Source organism: Capronia coronata, assembly GCF_000585585.1.
Source record: "Capronia coronata CBS 617.96 chromosome Unknown acBCG-supercont1.1, whole genome shotgun sequence".
Classification (NCBI taxonomy): domain Eukaryota; kingdom Fungi; phylum Ascomycota; class Eurotiomycetes; order Chaetothyriales; family Herpotrichiellaceae; genus Capronia; species Capronia coronata.
The window spans coordinates 4,391,463-4,407,786 of record NW_006912893.1 but is presented as its reverse complement, the minus strand read 5'-3'; the positions used below and the strand labels follow the sequence as shown (position 1 = coordinate 4,407,786).

At 52.7% G+C, this 16,324-nt stretch overlaps 6 protein-coding genes across 6 annotated transcripts; 2 read left to right on the top strand and 4 right to left on the bottom strand.

Annotated features, from left to right (window-relative positions):
* Positions 1–115: 115 nt before the first annotated feature.
* Positions 116–1,222, bottom strand: A1O1_01571 (uncharacterized protein; the record flags this gene model as incomplete). The annotated part of the gene is made up of 1 exon (XM_007722484.1): positions 116–1,222. The coding sequence occupies one exon, from the start codon at positions 1,220–1,222 to the stop codon at positions 116–118; it is 1,107 nt and encodes a 368-aa protein (XP_007720674.1).
* Positions 1,223–2,694: 1,472 nt separating this feature from the next.
* Positions 2,695–3,738, top strand: A1O1_01570 (uncharacterized protein; the record flags this gene model as incomplete). The annotated part of the gene is made up of 1 exon (XM_007722483.1): positions 2,695–3,738. One exon carries the CDS (start codon positions 2,695–2,697, stop codon positions 3,736–3,738), a length of 1,044 nt encoding a protein of 347 aa, XP_007720673.1.
* Positions 3,739–4,997: 1,259 nt separating this feature from the next.
* A1O1_01569 (uncharacterized protein) lies at positions 4,998–5,810 on the top strand (the record flags this gene model as incomplete). Its single annotated transcript, XM_007722482.1, has 1 exon — positions 4,998–5,810. The coding sequence occupies one exon, from the start codon at positions 4,998–5,000 to the stop codon at positions 5,808–5,810; it is 813 nt and encodes a 270-aa protein (XP_007720672.1).
* Positions 5,811–6,168: 358 nt separating this feature from the next.
* Positions 6,169–7,146, bottom strand: A1O1_01568 (uncharacterized protein; the record flags this gene model as incomplete). Its single annotated transcript, XM_007722481.1, has 1 exon — positions 6,169–7,146. One exon carries the CDS (start codon positions 7,144–7,146, stop codon positions 6,169–6,171), a length of 978 nt encoding a protein of 325 aa, XP_007720671.1.
* A 1,327-nt stretch (positions 7,147–8,473) lies between these two features.
* A1O1_01567 (uncharacterized protein) lies at positions 8,474–11,245 on the bottom strand (the record flags this gene model as incomplete). The annotated part of the gene is made up of 1 exon (XM_007722480.1): positions 8,474–11,245. The coding sequence occupies one exon, from the start codon at positions 11,243–11,245 to the stop codon at positions 8,474–8,476; it is 2,772 nt and encodes a 923-aa protein (XP_007720670.1).
* A 1,166-nt stretch (positions 11,246–12,411) lies between these two features.
* A1O1_01566 (uncharacterized protein) lies at positions 12,412–15,836 on the bottom strand (the record flags this gene model as incomplete). The annotated part of the gene is made up of 2 exons (XM_007722479.1): positions 12,412–15,384; positions 15,438–15,836. The coding sequence occupies 2 exons, from the start codon at positions 15,834–15,836 to the stop codon at positions 12,412–12,414; spliced, it is 3,372 nt and encodes a 1,123-aa protein (XP_007720669.1).
* Between the last annotated feature and the right edge of the window lie 488 nt (positions 15,837–16,324).

Sequence of the window (16,324 nt, the reverse complement as noted above, 5' to 3'; positions counted from 1 at the left end):
GTCTGGCAAGATAGTGGCCTCCGAGCGCAAATCTGTGCATAAGAAACGAGAAACAGTGGCCGACTAGCTCCTGTTCGATTCACTCTTCTGTTGGGCCTCGTGGCTCACGTTCTATTTACAAGACGAACTCCTCGCTCTCTCGGTCCTCCTCGATCTCCTCGACGAACCCGGTCTCAGGCTGCTCGCCGGCATCATTGTCGTCGGTCCCCACGCTCCTCCACTCCAACCAGGCCGGCGGGTCCTCGTAGAACTTTGCCAGAACCTCCCTGCCCTCGACGATCCGACTCTGCAGGAAGAGTCTCTTCTTGTTGTGGTTTGCCAGCTCCTCGTAAAGATCCGGGCTAGGAGTCTGCTTTCTTGTCAAGGGCAGCCTGTCAAGTGAAAAAATAGGCGTTCGGATGTCTTGGAGCGCCCAAAACTCTCTCCACACCGGCTCGATCTTGATGTATTCGTCCTCGAGCAGCTTGAGCCAGTTGGCATGCTTGACCACCTTGTCCATCATGCCTGCAGACATGCCGATCCAGTAGAGCATCCAGTCGCGGTGGTTGCACAGGATCTGTTCATTGAGTGTCCAGTTTCCCGACTTGATCATGTGGCTGCGCAGCAGGAGTTTAGGGACGATGGTGCGTTTGAAGACGGACAGGTACGCGAGACGAGAAAGGAGACCCTTGTGATGGATTCGCGACGACTGGAGAGCGGCCATATGTGTTTCCTGCCATACCCACTTGGTTGGGAAGACGGCCAGAATGGATTCACGCGTCAACTCGGTCGTGTTGAAGTCGTAGAATTGGTCGGGCAACTTGCTGCTTTCTGTCTTCCGATCTTTGTTTCTGGCGTGCAACTTGCTGTTCTCTGTCTTCCAATCTTTGAGTTTGGCGAGGAACTCTTCGCGTCCTATCCTATTGTTGAGATTTCTGTCGATCTCGGTCCTGGACGAGGGCCTCTCAGGAGAGTCGGGGAGTTTGGGGAGACGGCGGAGGGTTCGGTTTGTTGGTACATTCGTCCAGGCTACATTTTTGTGTCTGTCTGAGCCTGTGCCTGCGCCTCGTGGAAGTCGGATTCTAAAAACGTCCCTGAATTTTGGGAGAGATGTATCTGCTGAAGATCCGGTCATGGCTTGATCAGTCGCAGTCGCAGTCGCAGTCGCAGTCGCAGCCGTGTCGTTCATCTTGCTTTTGTCCAGGTCTGTGGATTCAGTGGTTGGCTTGTAGGGAGAAGACATCGCGACAGATGTCCAAGATCGGTTTGGAGAGTAGGTATGTGCGACAGAAAGATTTGATCGCGACAAGTAGAAAGAGAGAAAGGAAGTGAGTGCGAGCAAGAAGAGTTGTGATACAGACGAGGTCTATATATGCACAGTGTGTGTGTGGAAAGTGAAAGGAAGGAAGTGAAGTGAAATAAAGTGAAGTGAAGTGAAGTAGGTGCAAATACTGTCTCAGCCTTGTGTTGACTTTCAGCTCACTTAGACACGTCCAACACAAGCATAGCAGAAAAGACCAGCTCAACGACGGGGATGGAATCATATATGTTGGACCTCAGCAGTCCCATTAGTTTGTTCCAGAGTTGTGTGTTTGCTATATCTTTTTTTTGCCTACCGCGGCTCATTATCATCCGGCGGCTTGCTACAGGCTCCTACTACTCATTCTTTGTCTTCTAGGTCACTCACCGTTCATTTCCTGACCTTTGCATCAAACCACGGCTGAAGGGGATCCGTTGGCAGTCCAGTTCAGTTCATTGTCTGCTCCAACAGCCTTGCCACGATCTACCCTTTCTGCAGAGGCAGTCTCCCAGGCGGTGTTTGAAAAGACTCCTCTTTCCCGTGAAGCAGACACTTCTAAATTCAATAACTTCATGAACAATTGATAGTCGTTTTCCTTCGCCCGTTGAAAACCGCATCTGCCGCCAAAGCCGCGATCTGAATTCCAACTGTCTGAATCGTCTCGACTGCCCACTGCTCGCCACATATGGCGCCCTTAATGATCGCCTGCATCAGTACCTGGAGGAGCTGCTTTACGCCCACAATGTCGAAGACTGCCCAGTAGTCTGACACCGGCAGGTAACAGGTTGTAGAATCCATTGTCCATGTAGCACTTGGCTTGTGGGTTGGTCGTGAGAGGACATTTGTAAACACTCCCACACCAGAGGATTGTCGTTTGCATCAAGCACCAATACTGGCATGGTATATAATATATTGTCGCTCAGCTGGAAAGGGTTGAGGAGTACTGCATGCAACCCCGGCCGTAAGTCCATTTGGATTGCGAGGCGCATTATCCCGTATCTAACAATAAATGTTAGCCATAGAGTTGACCGGTGGCTGCTGGCTTATGGTTGTGATTGTTGTGGTAAGCTTGTGAAGATTTGGTGGTCAGGGGCAAGGCTGAAGAATTCAGGGGGCGAGAGGGGGTGAGCATCAAACACACCAAATCCTTTCGCTTCATAACATCTTATTCGAGGAAGACCACATTCCTGGAGATGATAGATGATCAGGGATCTCTTTTATGTCCTGGGTGCCTGAACTTTACCGATATGTCGTCCATGGATGCGCAAACACTAAAAAGGTATTACTCAGTCTTTGAGGACCTCAAGATCAAGGTGAAGCATAAAAATCTCCCCCTTGTCACGACTCCTGTTTGGTATATCCTATCTACCACAACCACCTCTCTAACATCAACCTCAAAACCTATGCAAAAACCCATGGCCGGGGTTCTCCTTCACCTTCCCTGTGAAGTTCGGGACCTGGTTTATGCCGAGTGTGTCCAAGTTCGTGCGTTGGGACTTCTATGCACGAACCAACAGATCTACACCGAATTTATTCCTTTCCTGCGAGAAAAGTTTGTCCTCGCCTTCCGGGTCAACCCCTCGGCCTCGTCCACTGTCATCGAACTCCTGAACCACGACAATTCCCCATGGGGGAACACATGTACTATTGATGTCGCCGGGACACACGCAGACTTTGGCATGGTGGACAAGATGCCGGTCGATCGATTCAGAGGGGTCCGGATCCTTGTCGAGCCCCCAGATGTGAGCGACCCTGGTCAGGTTGTTCGAGGTTTCCTACAATCCAGCGGGCTCGTCAAGGCTTTCTTGCCTCGATGGGCCAATCCAGACCATGCGCCTAGCAGCGAAGCCAAGGTTCTGAATCCTCCAGCAAGATCAACAAAGCGCCTCCCACCACTGACCATCCAAGTGCGAGAAGGAAAGTTCAGGAAATGGCATACTGATGGCCAGTGGAACCACAGCATTCCCGACCCTGTGTCATGGGGCTCTGTCACGAAAGAGCCTTCCCTCATCCACGAAGGCAAAGGCTCTGGTATCAAAGTCATCCTAACACCATTCTTACGCATTAGGTATGCCGAAGCCGTCACGATCGCGCTTCCATCTGACGCACCTTCGGACAAAGCCATACATAAGATCCAGAACTCCCTCGTCAAGTCGTGTACCCAGCGGCGCTCGTTTGGCCTGAATCTCTGTGTGGAAGACGACTTGAATGACGACGACGCCCTCGGCTTTGAAGACATGCTTCACCTTTGGCTTGATTACCTTCTTGACAACATGAAGGGCACCACGGCATCGCTTCTCCGACGGATCGATTCAAATTCTGGTGTTCAGCCTACGAATTCCAGATGGGAAGGCGTTTTCACGGCGTCCGGACTCCCCATATCCACGGCGTCCACGTTCACGACAAATATATGGGCACTCCTTTCGGCTACGGGACGGATGAGCTCATTCAACACATGATGCGAACCTTTCACGACCGATTTATGAGTGCCCGAGAACACGTCGTCGCGGCCTACAGCAACGCCGTAAGGAGACATTGGAGCAAGGACAAAGAGCATCCTGCCAACTGCTACTGCCGCGAGGAAAAGGCTTGAAACAGACACCAACTCGGGTACCAGTGAGATTGACCATACATTTTGGGAGACATTCTATCCTGATGGCATTGATCGCCAATCTCAGAATGACTATTGGCATGACACGGCACAAGAATATATGCTGTATCGTTTGATGCCTCCTGAGATTTCGGACGCAATGGCAAGCTGGATCTATCCCGCGCATGTTGGAAGATGCAGACTTTGTGATCAGGAGTCGCTACAGTTGCGGATGATATTCCGATCTCAGGAGGACGTCCGTGATGGCCTGGCCAAGTACAATCCACGATATTCCAGATTGTCGCGCCCAATCCAGTTTCAATAGCTAGCCATGTCGTGTGCTCAGAGGGATATAGAACCACGCCTTCCTCAACTAGATACAGAGTACAGGGGTCTCTAGGGTCCAGCCTGATCCCGAGTCGGACGGGGATTTCGAAGCGCATCAGTGGTCGTGGAAGACTCGGAGTCGGCCAACCGAGCTCAGTTCCGCGGCGGACACGGAGTCATCCAGTAAAGGATCGTAGGTCTGTCGGTCTATTTTTACCACGCCCTTCAACCCTGGCCACTTGCTGCTTACAAGCATGAAGGACGGCGAGACGGACAGTTCAGATGCGATGAATCAAAGCGTTCGACTGGAGAAGAATGAAAACGCCCGGAATCCGGCCACAACAATGACGTCGCAGGCTGACGGGCCGTGAGGTGCGGGCGCAGTTGGAAGTCGAGAAACAACACCAACACCAACATGAACATGAACAGACCGTCAACATTCATTGCTTGATGGGTTCCCTGTCTCTCAGAAGATGGTCCGCCGAGATACATACCTAAGTATTCCACAATCGTTTCCACCAAGGATGCAATTGCCATCCATCCTCCGTCTCTGTCATCTGTGACCACATCTCGAAGACTCGGAATCCCCGGCACGCGGCATTCTTACGCTACATACCTACAGTCTTGGACACGCACGACATGCATTATTCCCTCAATAGACATTGCTAGGACTTCTACACCCATCCTTGACCTCATCAACAGTATGCTGTTATAGACAAGCTGAAGAAGACCAAAAGGAGGAAGTAACAGGAACTGGGGAAGAACAAGACCATCACACAGCTATATAAGAAAACCACCAAGATGCACTACACACTGTTCCGCTGCTGCCTTTGCCTGGCAACCCTTGCGCTATATCCCTGGCCAGCGGCGTCTCAGCAGACTCAGACGGTGGAGGTCGTCGCCACAACCGTCACGAACTACTATACCGCCGCGGCGTCCACAACATCCCTGTCACCGCAATACAACAACTCGCTAGATTTCCGAACGTCGGTCCTCAACTCGACCAATTTCTACCGCTACGAACACAACGCCTCGTACATCTACTGGAACGAGACCCTGGCCAGATACGCCCAGTCCTACTCGGAGAAGTGTGTGTGGGAGCACTCGCACGGGCGCTACGGCGAGAACCTGGCCCAGGGATTCGGCAACGTGACGGCCGCGGTGGAAGCATGGGGCAACGAACGGAAAGACTACGATTTCAGCAACAGCAATCCTACCGGCTTCACCGAGGAGACCGGCCACTTCACGCAGCTGGTGTGGAAGAGCACGCAGGCCACGGGCTGTGGATGGACCGACTGCGACGGGAAGAACAATGTCAGCGGCGTCTTCCTGGTCTGCGAGTACTGGCCTCCGGGCAATGTCGTCGGCCAGAACAACTACTGGTTCAAGCAGAATGTCGATGCTGAAAGAAAGAACGGCGACGACGGCTTCAGCGAGCTGGACGCCACCAGGGGTGCCACGGGCGGAGTCCCCAGTTCGACCAGTGCCTCCGCTTCTCCCAGTGCGACCGGCAAGTCTTCGGGCAGTCCGAGTGTCGAAGTCGATCGGGGCCGACTGTTTGCGGCGGTCTGTGTTACGGCGGCTGCTGTTCTGTTGGGTCTTGGCATGTCATGATATGCATTCGGCTGTGCAATTTGTGTCTTGGGTTATACTGAACTAATGAATGATGCATGAGCGAGATGGCGAGATGGATGACTATTTGGTCAGGAGAAACCATGATCTACAGTACAGGTCATATCATGCATAGCACAGGATGCGAAGGTTTGTTTGTTGTTCATATGTTATGAGATACCATCAAGTTGTTCGAGATACAGAAAATACTACCTACACACATCGTACACAGATCATACACCCAGACAGAGCAGATCCCCCATGCAAGTCACAGAGACATCATTTCACCGCCACTGACCACATCTAGTATCCGTCCACCCTAGGGCGAACGGTAAAATAACTAAGAAGACATCCACTCTTTTCATTTCTTTTCTCTGGCCAGTCGTCGCAGAGCAATATTCCCCAAAGTCCTACCCTCTCCCTCCACGCCAGGCCCACTATACAGCGCTCGACTCTCGTCCACCGCCATCTCAACCAGCACCCTCCCCAACTCCTCCGTCGGACTATGCCAGCTACGAGCCAGCCCAGCCCAACTCGCCCAGCGGATGGGTGGCAGGGCAGAGGAAACCAGCATGCGCTGGGACCAGGAGCGGTGGTGGTTGAGGATGTCCCGCCACAGCCACGGCTGGTTATGCCCGTCCACGGCGGCCGGGCGGACGGAATACACGGCGAGAGTAGAAGCGAAGGGTTGTGTTTTGGAGAGCGCGAGCAGCGCCGCTTCCGTCTCGCCCTTGACGCGGCCGAAGATGGGCGTCCATGCTCTGGGATGCAGCGTGGCGCCCTCGCCCGAGACGTAGATGAACTTGAATTTCTCGTCTGCGTCTCTTTGTCCTTCCTCGCCGCCACTAGCCGTCGTTGTCGTTGTCGTTGCCGTTCTCTGCTTTAAAGAATCATTCCCGTTCGCGCCGTCCATCTCGCTCCCACCCGCCACGGCACTACTATCAGTAGTCTTTGTCGGTTTCGACTTCGACGATCTCAGCTCCGAAAACGCCTTAGCCGCCTCCAGCGCAAAGTCGCGCGTCACGCGCACATACGTGTCCGCGTCCACGTCGCTCTGACTGACCCCCAACGCCCAGATACAGGCATCGGCGCCCTGCAGCCGCTCCAGCAGCTCGGGCGGATACGCGGAGAAGTCGGCGTGTTGGATGACCTCGATGCGCGTGGTCTGGTTGGCCCGCGGCGTCCCCGGCGGCGGCGTGCTCGCGAGTAGGGGGATCGTCGGGTTGCGCGTCAAGATGCTCAGACGGGTGATGTTGCCGCCGCTGGGGAGCGACAGGATGTGCGAGAGGATGCTGGACCCGATGAGGCCCGTGGCGCCGGTGAGGATCAGATGGACCATTTTTCGTGGCTTGGCCGGCGCGCTCAGCGAGCCGTCTTGTCTACCTTCTCCGAGTCTTGAAACTCACGACCGTATATCCCCGCCCGGCTTCAAGATAGATATCCGATGTCTAACGGCAGGAGGACAGGTCAGATGTGTCTCGCGCACGAGTTGAGTCTCGAGTCTCTGAGATATGCAATTCCCTATATCTGCTATGGATGGCGGTTTTATCGAGGTAGAAGGCGTGGAGAGAGAGAGAGAGAGAGAATATGTGTGCGTGTATATATCTGTCGGTCTCCTTTTGAGTAGAAAAACAACAGTACTGAGGCACCTCTTGCCTTGCTTACATCCCATGAGTAAGACGTTCGTTCGTCCGCGTTTCTGGTCATCAGATCTATATTGACAGCCTAACATCCGAGACGTTCATTAGCCGGCATTATCATTATCTCCGTCTTTCGCTCGCACCCTGCATGTAGTTCTGCTCAGGCGCCAGTGAAAACCATGTGGACCGCGAAATTGACAGTGAGATTTACAGAGTACGAAAAGGTAGATGGATGGCCAGAGAGAGCAGACTGAGGTCCACTCTCTGTCTACTCTCTGTCTACTCTCTGTCTACTCTGTACATATTTGTCCGTGAGTCGGTCGATGTTGACGATTCGGCCGAGTTCGCACCAAAAAAAGGGGGAGTTTCCAAACCCTCAATTAATATGATGTTTTGAGGCCATAGAGACCATAGAGGCCTTGCAGTTGAACTTGCTGATGGGATGATGCTGTTACTTTTGACTACTAGGTAGCTACGTACCCTAGGCAGAGATTCCAGGCTTCTCTGCGGCCGGTTTCCATATCACAGATGCCTGGAGTGGCTATACAAGTTATACAATCCAGATGTAGTCAATGTATCAGCATCAGCACCAGCATCGAAAAGAAATTGAAGGGGTCAATAGATACAGGGATTGTACAATGCCATTTTCGGATCGGATTGATCCTAGTCTCGTTGCATGCTCGTCATGTCATGTCATGATCTTGTGCCATCCCGTACATCAGAGCGAGGATTACAAAGGAGAGGGACACAGCGGAAAAGGAGAGCTCTCTATACACAATGCCCAGTTTCCCAGCACCGACCATTCCCCAAAAACATGTGAATATGTGATCGCTGAACAACACAAAGTACCACCAGAGCGCAATGTCTCGGACGTGGCAGAGAAGAAATTCAATCACAAGAGAACAAAGTCTCCAAACTCCTCAGGGTGCATCAAAATTCATCATCTGTCATGACACGTCGTCGATTAAGAGTTGCCAATCCAGAAAACCGTCTGTACAAATCCCTGTACGGCTTCGTAATGACTGTTCAGTTGCCCGCATAGTCCAGAGTGCCTGCAAGCCGGACTTCTTCCATGAACCTATCTTCGCCCCCCAAGGCCTGAAGATCCCAATGGCCAGACTGGGGCTGCCGATTGAATGGTCCCCACCCAAGCGTTTCTTGGATGTTGCGCTTTTTCAGAGTGACATCGCCCTGGATCTCGAACAATTGAGGCTGCAAGCTGCCGAGGATGGCCACCGCCGCCGGGACCAGGGTGCGGTCCCCTTCGAAGACCCAGACGTCCCAGACACGGCACAGTCGGTCAACATCCAGCCCGTTGGAAAAGATGGTTCGGAGCATCGGTTCGAATACTTCTTCCGCGGTGAAGCCGAGACCCCCGTGTTCCATTGAGCCAAACAGATATTCATGAAGACGGGGATACTTAGTGGCCAGAGTCGAAACGGCATGATGATAGGTGCGACCAGTCGCTAGGGTGTCGTTGATCTGGAACGCCAGTGGTACCGGGCGATTCAAACAGTTGGCCAACAGAACAAAAGCGTCCGCGGGGCTGGGTAGTTGCAGCAACAGCAACGCCGCGATGAGTTGAATTCCATAAATATATCCCACATCGCTTCGGTAACATGCGTAAGCCTCGCAGAGGTCGACGAGATCTTGCCAGAGCAGCCCATTCCGTTGAAATAGCTGCAGTTCTGGGAAAGCCGTCTCGGCGTCCCTCTCAATGTCCACGAACCACCGCTCCATGCCCTTATCATCACGGCCAAGCTCTTCACTAGGCCGCTTCTTGATCTCTCTGGCTCGCCGAAGCGCACTTTCGTAGCTTTGACGGGTGAGGCCAAGCGGATTTCCTAGGGCTCTCTGCCAGACCTTTCCCCGGAGGCTGGGACTGATCCCGCGCCAACAGAGGTTGTTGACTCGTTGGTCAATCGTGGCCAGATCGGTCGAGTCCGCCACGTAATACTGCCAAATTCGATGCAACGAATCCCGTGTGCCATCCTTTTCGCATTCCTCCGTCTGCAGTTTCGCGCGATGCTTCTTCTCCGTACCCATTGATGCTGCCATCATACGTCTGTATTCTCTCAGGTGCCGACGTTCTTCCTTGGGGTCTTTCGGCGGCAACCACGACGGTCGTGTCCGGGACAGCACGGCCTCCTTTTCTTTGGAGATGGGCATGAAATCCAAAGTGCTTTTTTGGATGGGCGGCAACTGTATCGAAGATGTTCTTGAAGTGGAATCGATTAATGTCGGCAGACTCTCTCGCGAAGAGCCTCCTCGCAGGCTTTCCCGCGCTTCCTGTCCTCGGGCTTCAGCGTAATACTCTAACGCCTCCGAAATAATCCTGGCTTCTTCACTCAGATCCGCCATGGCGAAGTTCCACGACTTCGTCCTCCCCAGAGGTATACGATCAGCTCTGCGCGGTGACGAAGGATTCGACCTGGCCTGTTTGTACGAGGTGGCCTTTGACGTATGGCTCCTCTGCTTTGGTAATGTCTGGGAACGAAGAGTCGCTCGAGGGGGAGTTTCCGGCGCTGTTTTGGCATGTGCGAGAGGTATCGGGCGAGGGCTGTGACTGACATGATCTCTTTCCGGGCTACCACGAAGGCTGGACCGGTTTGACCGGTTAGCCGGTGTAAAGGGCGATACAGGGACGTTCCAAAGGCTAGCATCCTCCGGCAACTCGTCGTCCGAGTCATGGTATTCGGCCTCAAGCTCCTGCACAGTCTTTCGCTGCGGTTGCCATGACGCCCGACGCTCCGGTACGCCAAAGGAGGACGCGGATCGGTGAGGAACTGGTCGTAGACCTCCAGCGCTGAGGGATGCGGTCGAGACCGACGCGAGCACTCGTCGGTCCCGCGGAGAGGAGGACCTTGTCCTCGTGCTAATCAACGCCTCCTGACTTGTGAGGCCACGTTTTATGAGCATCGTTCTTGGACCGCATGTCCGGAGTGGTGTCGAGTCATGCGTCCAGCCCACTGCTCTTCCGTGTGTTTGTAACTGTGAAAGGGCCGCTTTATTTCCCACCGTCTCCGCCACTTTTGTTCGCATGGGCTCTTGTGGTGAACCAAAGGACTGCCCCAAATCATCACGCGAATGGCTGCTCTGGGTGGCCTGGTGTCGTTCATCGTCAAGCCCAATCTCCTCGAAGTTTGTGGTGTCCGAATCCAAGCCATCGGGGCTGGAAAAGGTGGAGGAATAAGACGAGCCTTTGGAGGACCGGTCTTCTGCCAAGTCAGGAGGTGATCCTGGGGCACTGGCGGTCGTCGTGGTCATATTGCCAATGTGCGCATTGAACAGGGAAGTCAGAGAGCGATTCTCAAGGTGCAAGCCTTGTGGTGGCTTTAGATACAATTCATTGACAGTGTCGTCGTCGTGCCGGTGCTGCGGAAAGATGCTGACTTGCTTCGACGACAAAGGTGGAAACCCAATTTCCGGGGAACGAGAGTTGTTGTTGGTGGTGGTGCCAGTGCGAGGGTCGGTGCGTAAGTTGGGTCTCAATGCTGCAGATTGCTCTAGATCTGAAGATATTGAAGAAACGAGTGTCGGTATGCACCAGAGGCTATGTTCATAGTCGAGGACGACTTGGTCTTCAGTCAACTTGAGAGTTGAAGCTGTTTGGTAATAGCCAAGAAGGAAGGCCTCGAAAGGTGCCAATGGACCAACCCCTGGAGGAGATGCCGCCACGATTGGCGGATTCGAAAATGGTGGTGACGGCTTGCATGATGATGGCACGGCTCCAGTCTGCAGATTATACCGCAGATAGGGCAGGATATTGGGGGCAGGTTGGATGACCGGATCCTCCATTGCCAATGACGGGTTGACATGTGCTGAACGAGTCCGGGCCTCGCTGGAGCACCTCCACCACCTTGGGCCCGGGGCCTACCAATGGCGGGTGGAAAAACTTGGTGATTGAAGGGGCTGGCAAGTTCGGGTCTGATGAGACAACCTCTTCGATTGGGAAAGGTTTCAGGGATGTTGACAGCACTTCTGGGTCGACCCACTGTTCGTCCAGAGTTGTGGATTTTTCCAACTCTTGTTTCCGACAGTCTTCCCAGTGTGGGCAGTCTCTTGATGTTAATAAAGATGACTCTGAAATGCTTGTGTACAACAGCTGTTGCTTGATCCGGTCGCGGAAGGGTTTCAGAAGAACAGGAGATGTCGCAAGCGGGACAAAGAACAGCAGGGTAGGTGTCAGAGGCCAAATCAGAGACCAGATCGTGTTGTGACGCAGTGAAGGCGTTTCAGAACGAACAAATGGAAGGGTCTGAAGAGAATCCGGGGATGTAAGGCGGGCGTTCGAGGTAAGTTTGGTGCTGGTTTCTGATGAACTGGCTTGTCATCGACCGAGCAGAAGCTGAAAATGGCGAAAGAGAGAGAGAGACGGCGAGCAATGGAAGAGAAGGATTGGTATGCTCCGAGGCAGGTGCCTTCATGGCATTAAATTACCTTTCGCTGGCTGTTGAAGCAGACGTCGATGCGCAGAAGCATTGATGCCGTCCAAGTAAAATGGGAAGACTGGGAGATGGGATTGTTGGTGGCTGGTAGAAATGGAGATGGATAGTAGATGGAGTGTGATGGACGTCCGTGCAAACTGCGCAGGCCAACTCCCTCTATGTACACAATACGCACCCAGAGAGGTATCTACTCGCTACCTACAGGTACCTATAGGTACCTCTACTTCTACTACTTCTACTAATATAGAATAAGTACCGTTAGGTACCCAACACACTGGCACTGCCTGCCACCTTCAATCCGCAGCCAAAACTGCCCCCAAAGCCCTTCATCCATGGTTCCAGACTACATTCCATGGCTTTGGCGTTCGTTTCCATGGTCACACACAAGTACAATCATTGGCCTGGCTGGTATGTCATTTGGCTACCCAATGTTCCATGTTATAATGTATGTGTTTGGTGTCGCGTTGTCGCTGCCTCGCATACGCAGCTTCAAAGTCAACAGCTGGGGCAACGGGTTCAATACACGTATCCACGAAACGCCTTTTCGGTCTGCTGCAGCATCTCTTCCAGTGTGACCGGCGGCAAGTTCATCCTTGGGGCATTTCTTCCACTCAATGACCTCAACCAAACCAGAAGCTCTCGGTACTGACTTTGTTTGCGCATCAACACTCGCTCGAATGTAGAGGCCGCAATCCAATACATTTGAGACTTGCTGATGTGTTCCTTGTTGCTGTTCTTCACCCGACAAAGCTTTGTGCTCGTTGACACCAAGTCGTCCACCAAGTTTCTCATCATGTCTTGCGAAGGTCGCTTGTGTCGTGGTAGACTGGCGATGTATCGATGCAATTTCATGCCTGCCTCCGTGAAATTCCCCAGTAGAGTCGCGATGACTTGTTGGCGACTGTTTAAAGACATGTCCAACAGCATGCTGTGCATCTGCAGCTTCAAAGAGCCGAGAATCTTTCGCCTCAATGTTGCTCCAGGTCTCGCACAGGTCTCCACGGTCAATGCGTTACTGATATATGCATCCTTCTTCTCCCGGTCCTTGCCCATCTCCAGTGTCCTCATCTCGATGCCCATCCCGCAGTAAGGGAAAAAACTGCTGCCATGGATCCGAGGGACTTTCCGACCGTGTATTGAGATGTCAAAATTGGCGAGTGATTTCTCGGCATTGACCATTATGCCATATGTTTCGTTGCCTCGAGCCATCACATCAAGGAACTGTCGCGCAACCCCTTCTTCGGTCGTGACAAGGAGAAAGTCGTCAATGAGCCGCAAGAGCAAACTGGATCGCGCATCCAGAAAGCTCAGTTCGTTTCTTTCAAAAGCCCCATAGAAGTAGCTGCACAGCAGGCTGCTCAGTACGGAACCTTGGGGAATGCCTGCTGTCTGTCTGAAGTGCTTTTTGCCAATCTTCACTATGTTGTTGCTCACATGCTCTTGCAGAAGCTGCAACAGTGATCGCCGGAGCGAGATCCTGTGGTTGCCTGTATCTGCAAACACGGCTTTGCGTTTCCTAAGAGCGATATCAGCAGCTACAGATTCGGAAAATACTGCACCCCCGTCAGTGGGCCGGGCTGCCCCAATATACCGACGTCTGAGTCGATTCTTGTCATTGCGGCCTCCATCATCCACATGTTTCACCTCGGTGTATTTCGTCGTCCTGTACGACGGTTCTCCAAGTAGACATCGTGCAATTTTCAGCAAATGTCCCTGTGGTATGCTGTCAAAACAAGATTTGATATCGACCTTGGTGAAGTACAGCCGCGCACCTGTGGGAATCGTGCTCTTGAACCGTACTAGTCGGTCATGAAGATCGCCAACCGAGAGCAGAGCGGACCCCAGCGGCGAGGCATCGCGCACGCGCTCGAAACTCAGGACGCTGAACAAGGTACTAAGTTGAGCATTGATACTGCTGCCTAAAACCCTTTTTCCCGAAACTAACTTTGGTTGTCGACGTTTGAGATTCGTGATGGGTCTCGAACCCGCAGCCTTGGGAAGAAGTCGCAGGTGGCTATAAGCCAAGCTCCTTGATCGTAGTGTTTGGCGCACTTGGCTGGGATTGACTGCGATGTACATATTGGATTTCAGAGTCGCAAAACTGGGACCCGATAGTTTTCGCCAGACATCGTGCCGAAAATAAAACAAGCGGTTTCGGTCCGTCGAACTTTCCGTCACATAGAAGTTGTTCCGAATCAATGGGATCAGCAGAGAGTCGAAGATGTAATAAACAAATTCGTACAATATTTCGAGACGCTTGCTATGATCCAATCTAGACATCTTCTGGTCGAGCTTTCCAGGCAGTGAAAGCCAGCTGATCGGCTTGAGACGGATACCTTGAACAACGTTATGTAGCGTCATACTTTCGAATCGTCGCATTTGAATGAACTCGTCGAATTTTGCCATGATCACATCATAATTGTGGCGCCCTTCTGGCCCTGCCCCAAAGGCATCTCTGGGTAGTATTTGCGCAAGCACTGATCGGCAGAACGCTGACACTATTGCCGCTGGAGTGGCATAAGGGAGGAACGAGGTTTCAGACTCGCCCTGAACAATTTGAGACCGACGGCCCTTCTCCGACGAGCCCGAGAAGGGAGCTTGAGTTACCAGTCGCAGGGGGCTAGATGTAGGATGTCGGAACTGATTCAACATCGATCTCCGTGGGACTGCTATCGGCGCATGACCGATTGAACAGTAATACCTGAGATGTTGGTCATACGAACAACGATTTTGACGCCGTTGGATCTTCTGAACAAGCTGAAAAGCCTCGCCACGCAATCTCCTCGGGACCCATGTAGAGGACGGTTTCTGCTGGGCGTGAATTTCCTGTTCCCGAAAAGTGTAGTCTTTGAATGGCTGCGCAGTCTCAGTTGAGTCGACTCTTGAGGTGAAAACGTTGTGTAAATGGCATTGACGTGGGAAGATGTACTTTAGGACGTGGACAGTGTGATCTCGTCGTGCGGCATCGGGATATCTCTGAAGGACATGAGCGTGAGGCAAGCCGACCTTCACTTTTCCATCGCAATTCAAGGAGGGTTTTGCATAGAGTATGCGATTCCTCACAAATCGAACGCTTGAAGGCTGGAGGTTCTGCTTCTGGGTGGCCGGAGTCGAGAGGACAAAGCTTGGTCGCGAGGAACGAGGTGATGGCAACTCCGAGATGGGAATTCCACTGAGCTGAAAGTAGCTGTCTTTGCCAGAGGGCAGCCGTGTGAAGACACCACAGTCCAGAAGCAAACTTGAAATTATGACTTCACCATCTTCGCCCAAAAGTGGTAGAATATCGGACCAAGGGCTGGATCTCAGCTGCTCCAGATTAGCGTTAGGATGATGTCGAACAATTCCGGGAAGCAAAGTGGTCTCAATTCCCTCGATTCCTGGGGCTTGGGCCGCAGTAGCTCGTTGCAGGCCATGGCACAGAATATGGTGAGGCCTGGTACCAGCAGTTGACCGGCCCTTGAACAGCGACCAAATGACAAAGTCGATAATCTGCATCGAAGTTAGAGAATGATTCGATGTGAAGGGAGCAGGTTCGCATATACTTCGCTCATACAGCATAGCTGTGCTCGGCCAGTACCGGTGCCTGTGGCTCGGTGTTGGGTCTGAGTGAATGTAGCGAAGTCGGTTTTACGCGACTTCTTGATTTCTATTGAAGCTTCTTTCAAGACACCCACCAAGCAAGTATCAAGGAGGTGATTTGCTTCGTCTCGCCCAAAACAAGTCACCTTCCGCCGCCGAACACGGGATGTAGCTGGAAGACTCTTCAGAAGGAACTGTCTGAATGGAAGGACTTTAGGGTATAAGGAAGATAAGACACCATGACAGATGATAGAGCCGTTGGGTGCGGCTGTATCGTTAGGATGAAACTTCTGGTCTGCGGCTCGTTGGCGTTTGACAGGACGATCTGGCAAGTCGCCACCAGGTTTTCTTTTCGTGGTCATGGCTACAACGCGACAAGTCGTCGCCTGTAGCACAAGATAGTTGCAGAAGATGCTCGAAATCAGCGCTCATAACCGGTTGGCTGTTGCTTCAAGATAACACATTGTCAACAATCCATGCAATCCTGCAATCGAACAGCCTTTGGGCGGCTGCGCGAAGTGCTAGCAGGAGCAGGGCCGATGCTAGTCTGCTCGAACGACTGCTTGGCCTGGGGGGTCCAAATTCATTTCAGACCAGCAGAACATGCGTCAAGCGCCATGGACGACCCCGGGAGTTATGGTGTCGAGACTGGGGTGGAATACAAACGCGTGGTGTAGAGGTCAAGTCGAAGGAGAGGCGACACGCGACGCGTTCGGACGGAAGTCACAACAGGCAGCAGAGCGGGTGGGGAGTGTATGGGTGCAGGGAGAGAGAGGACCAGGTATACGATAGACAGAGCATCGACGGAGATTTCGACAAGGTGCATCGAGGCTTGAAGGAGGGATCTATC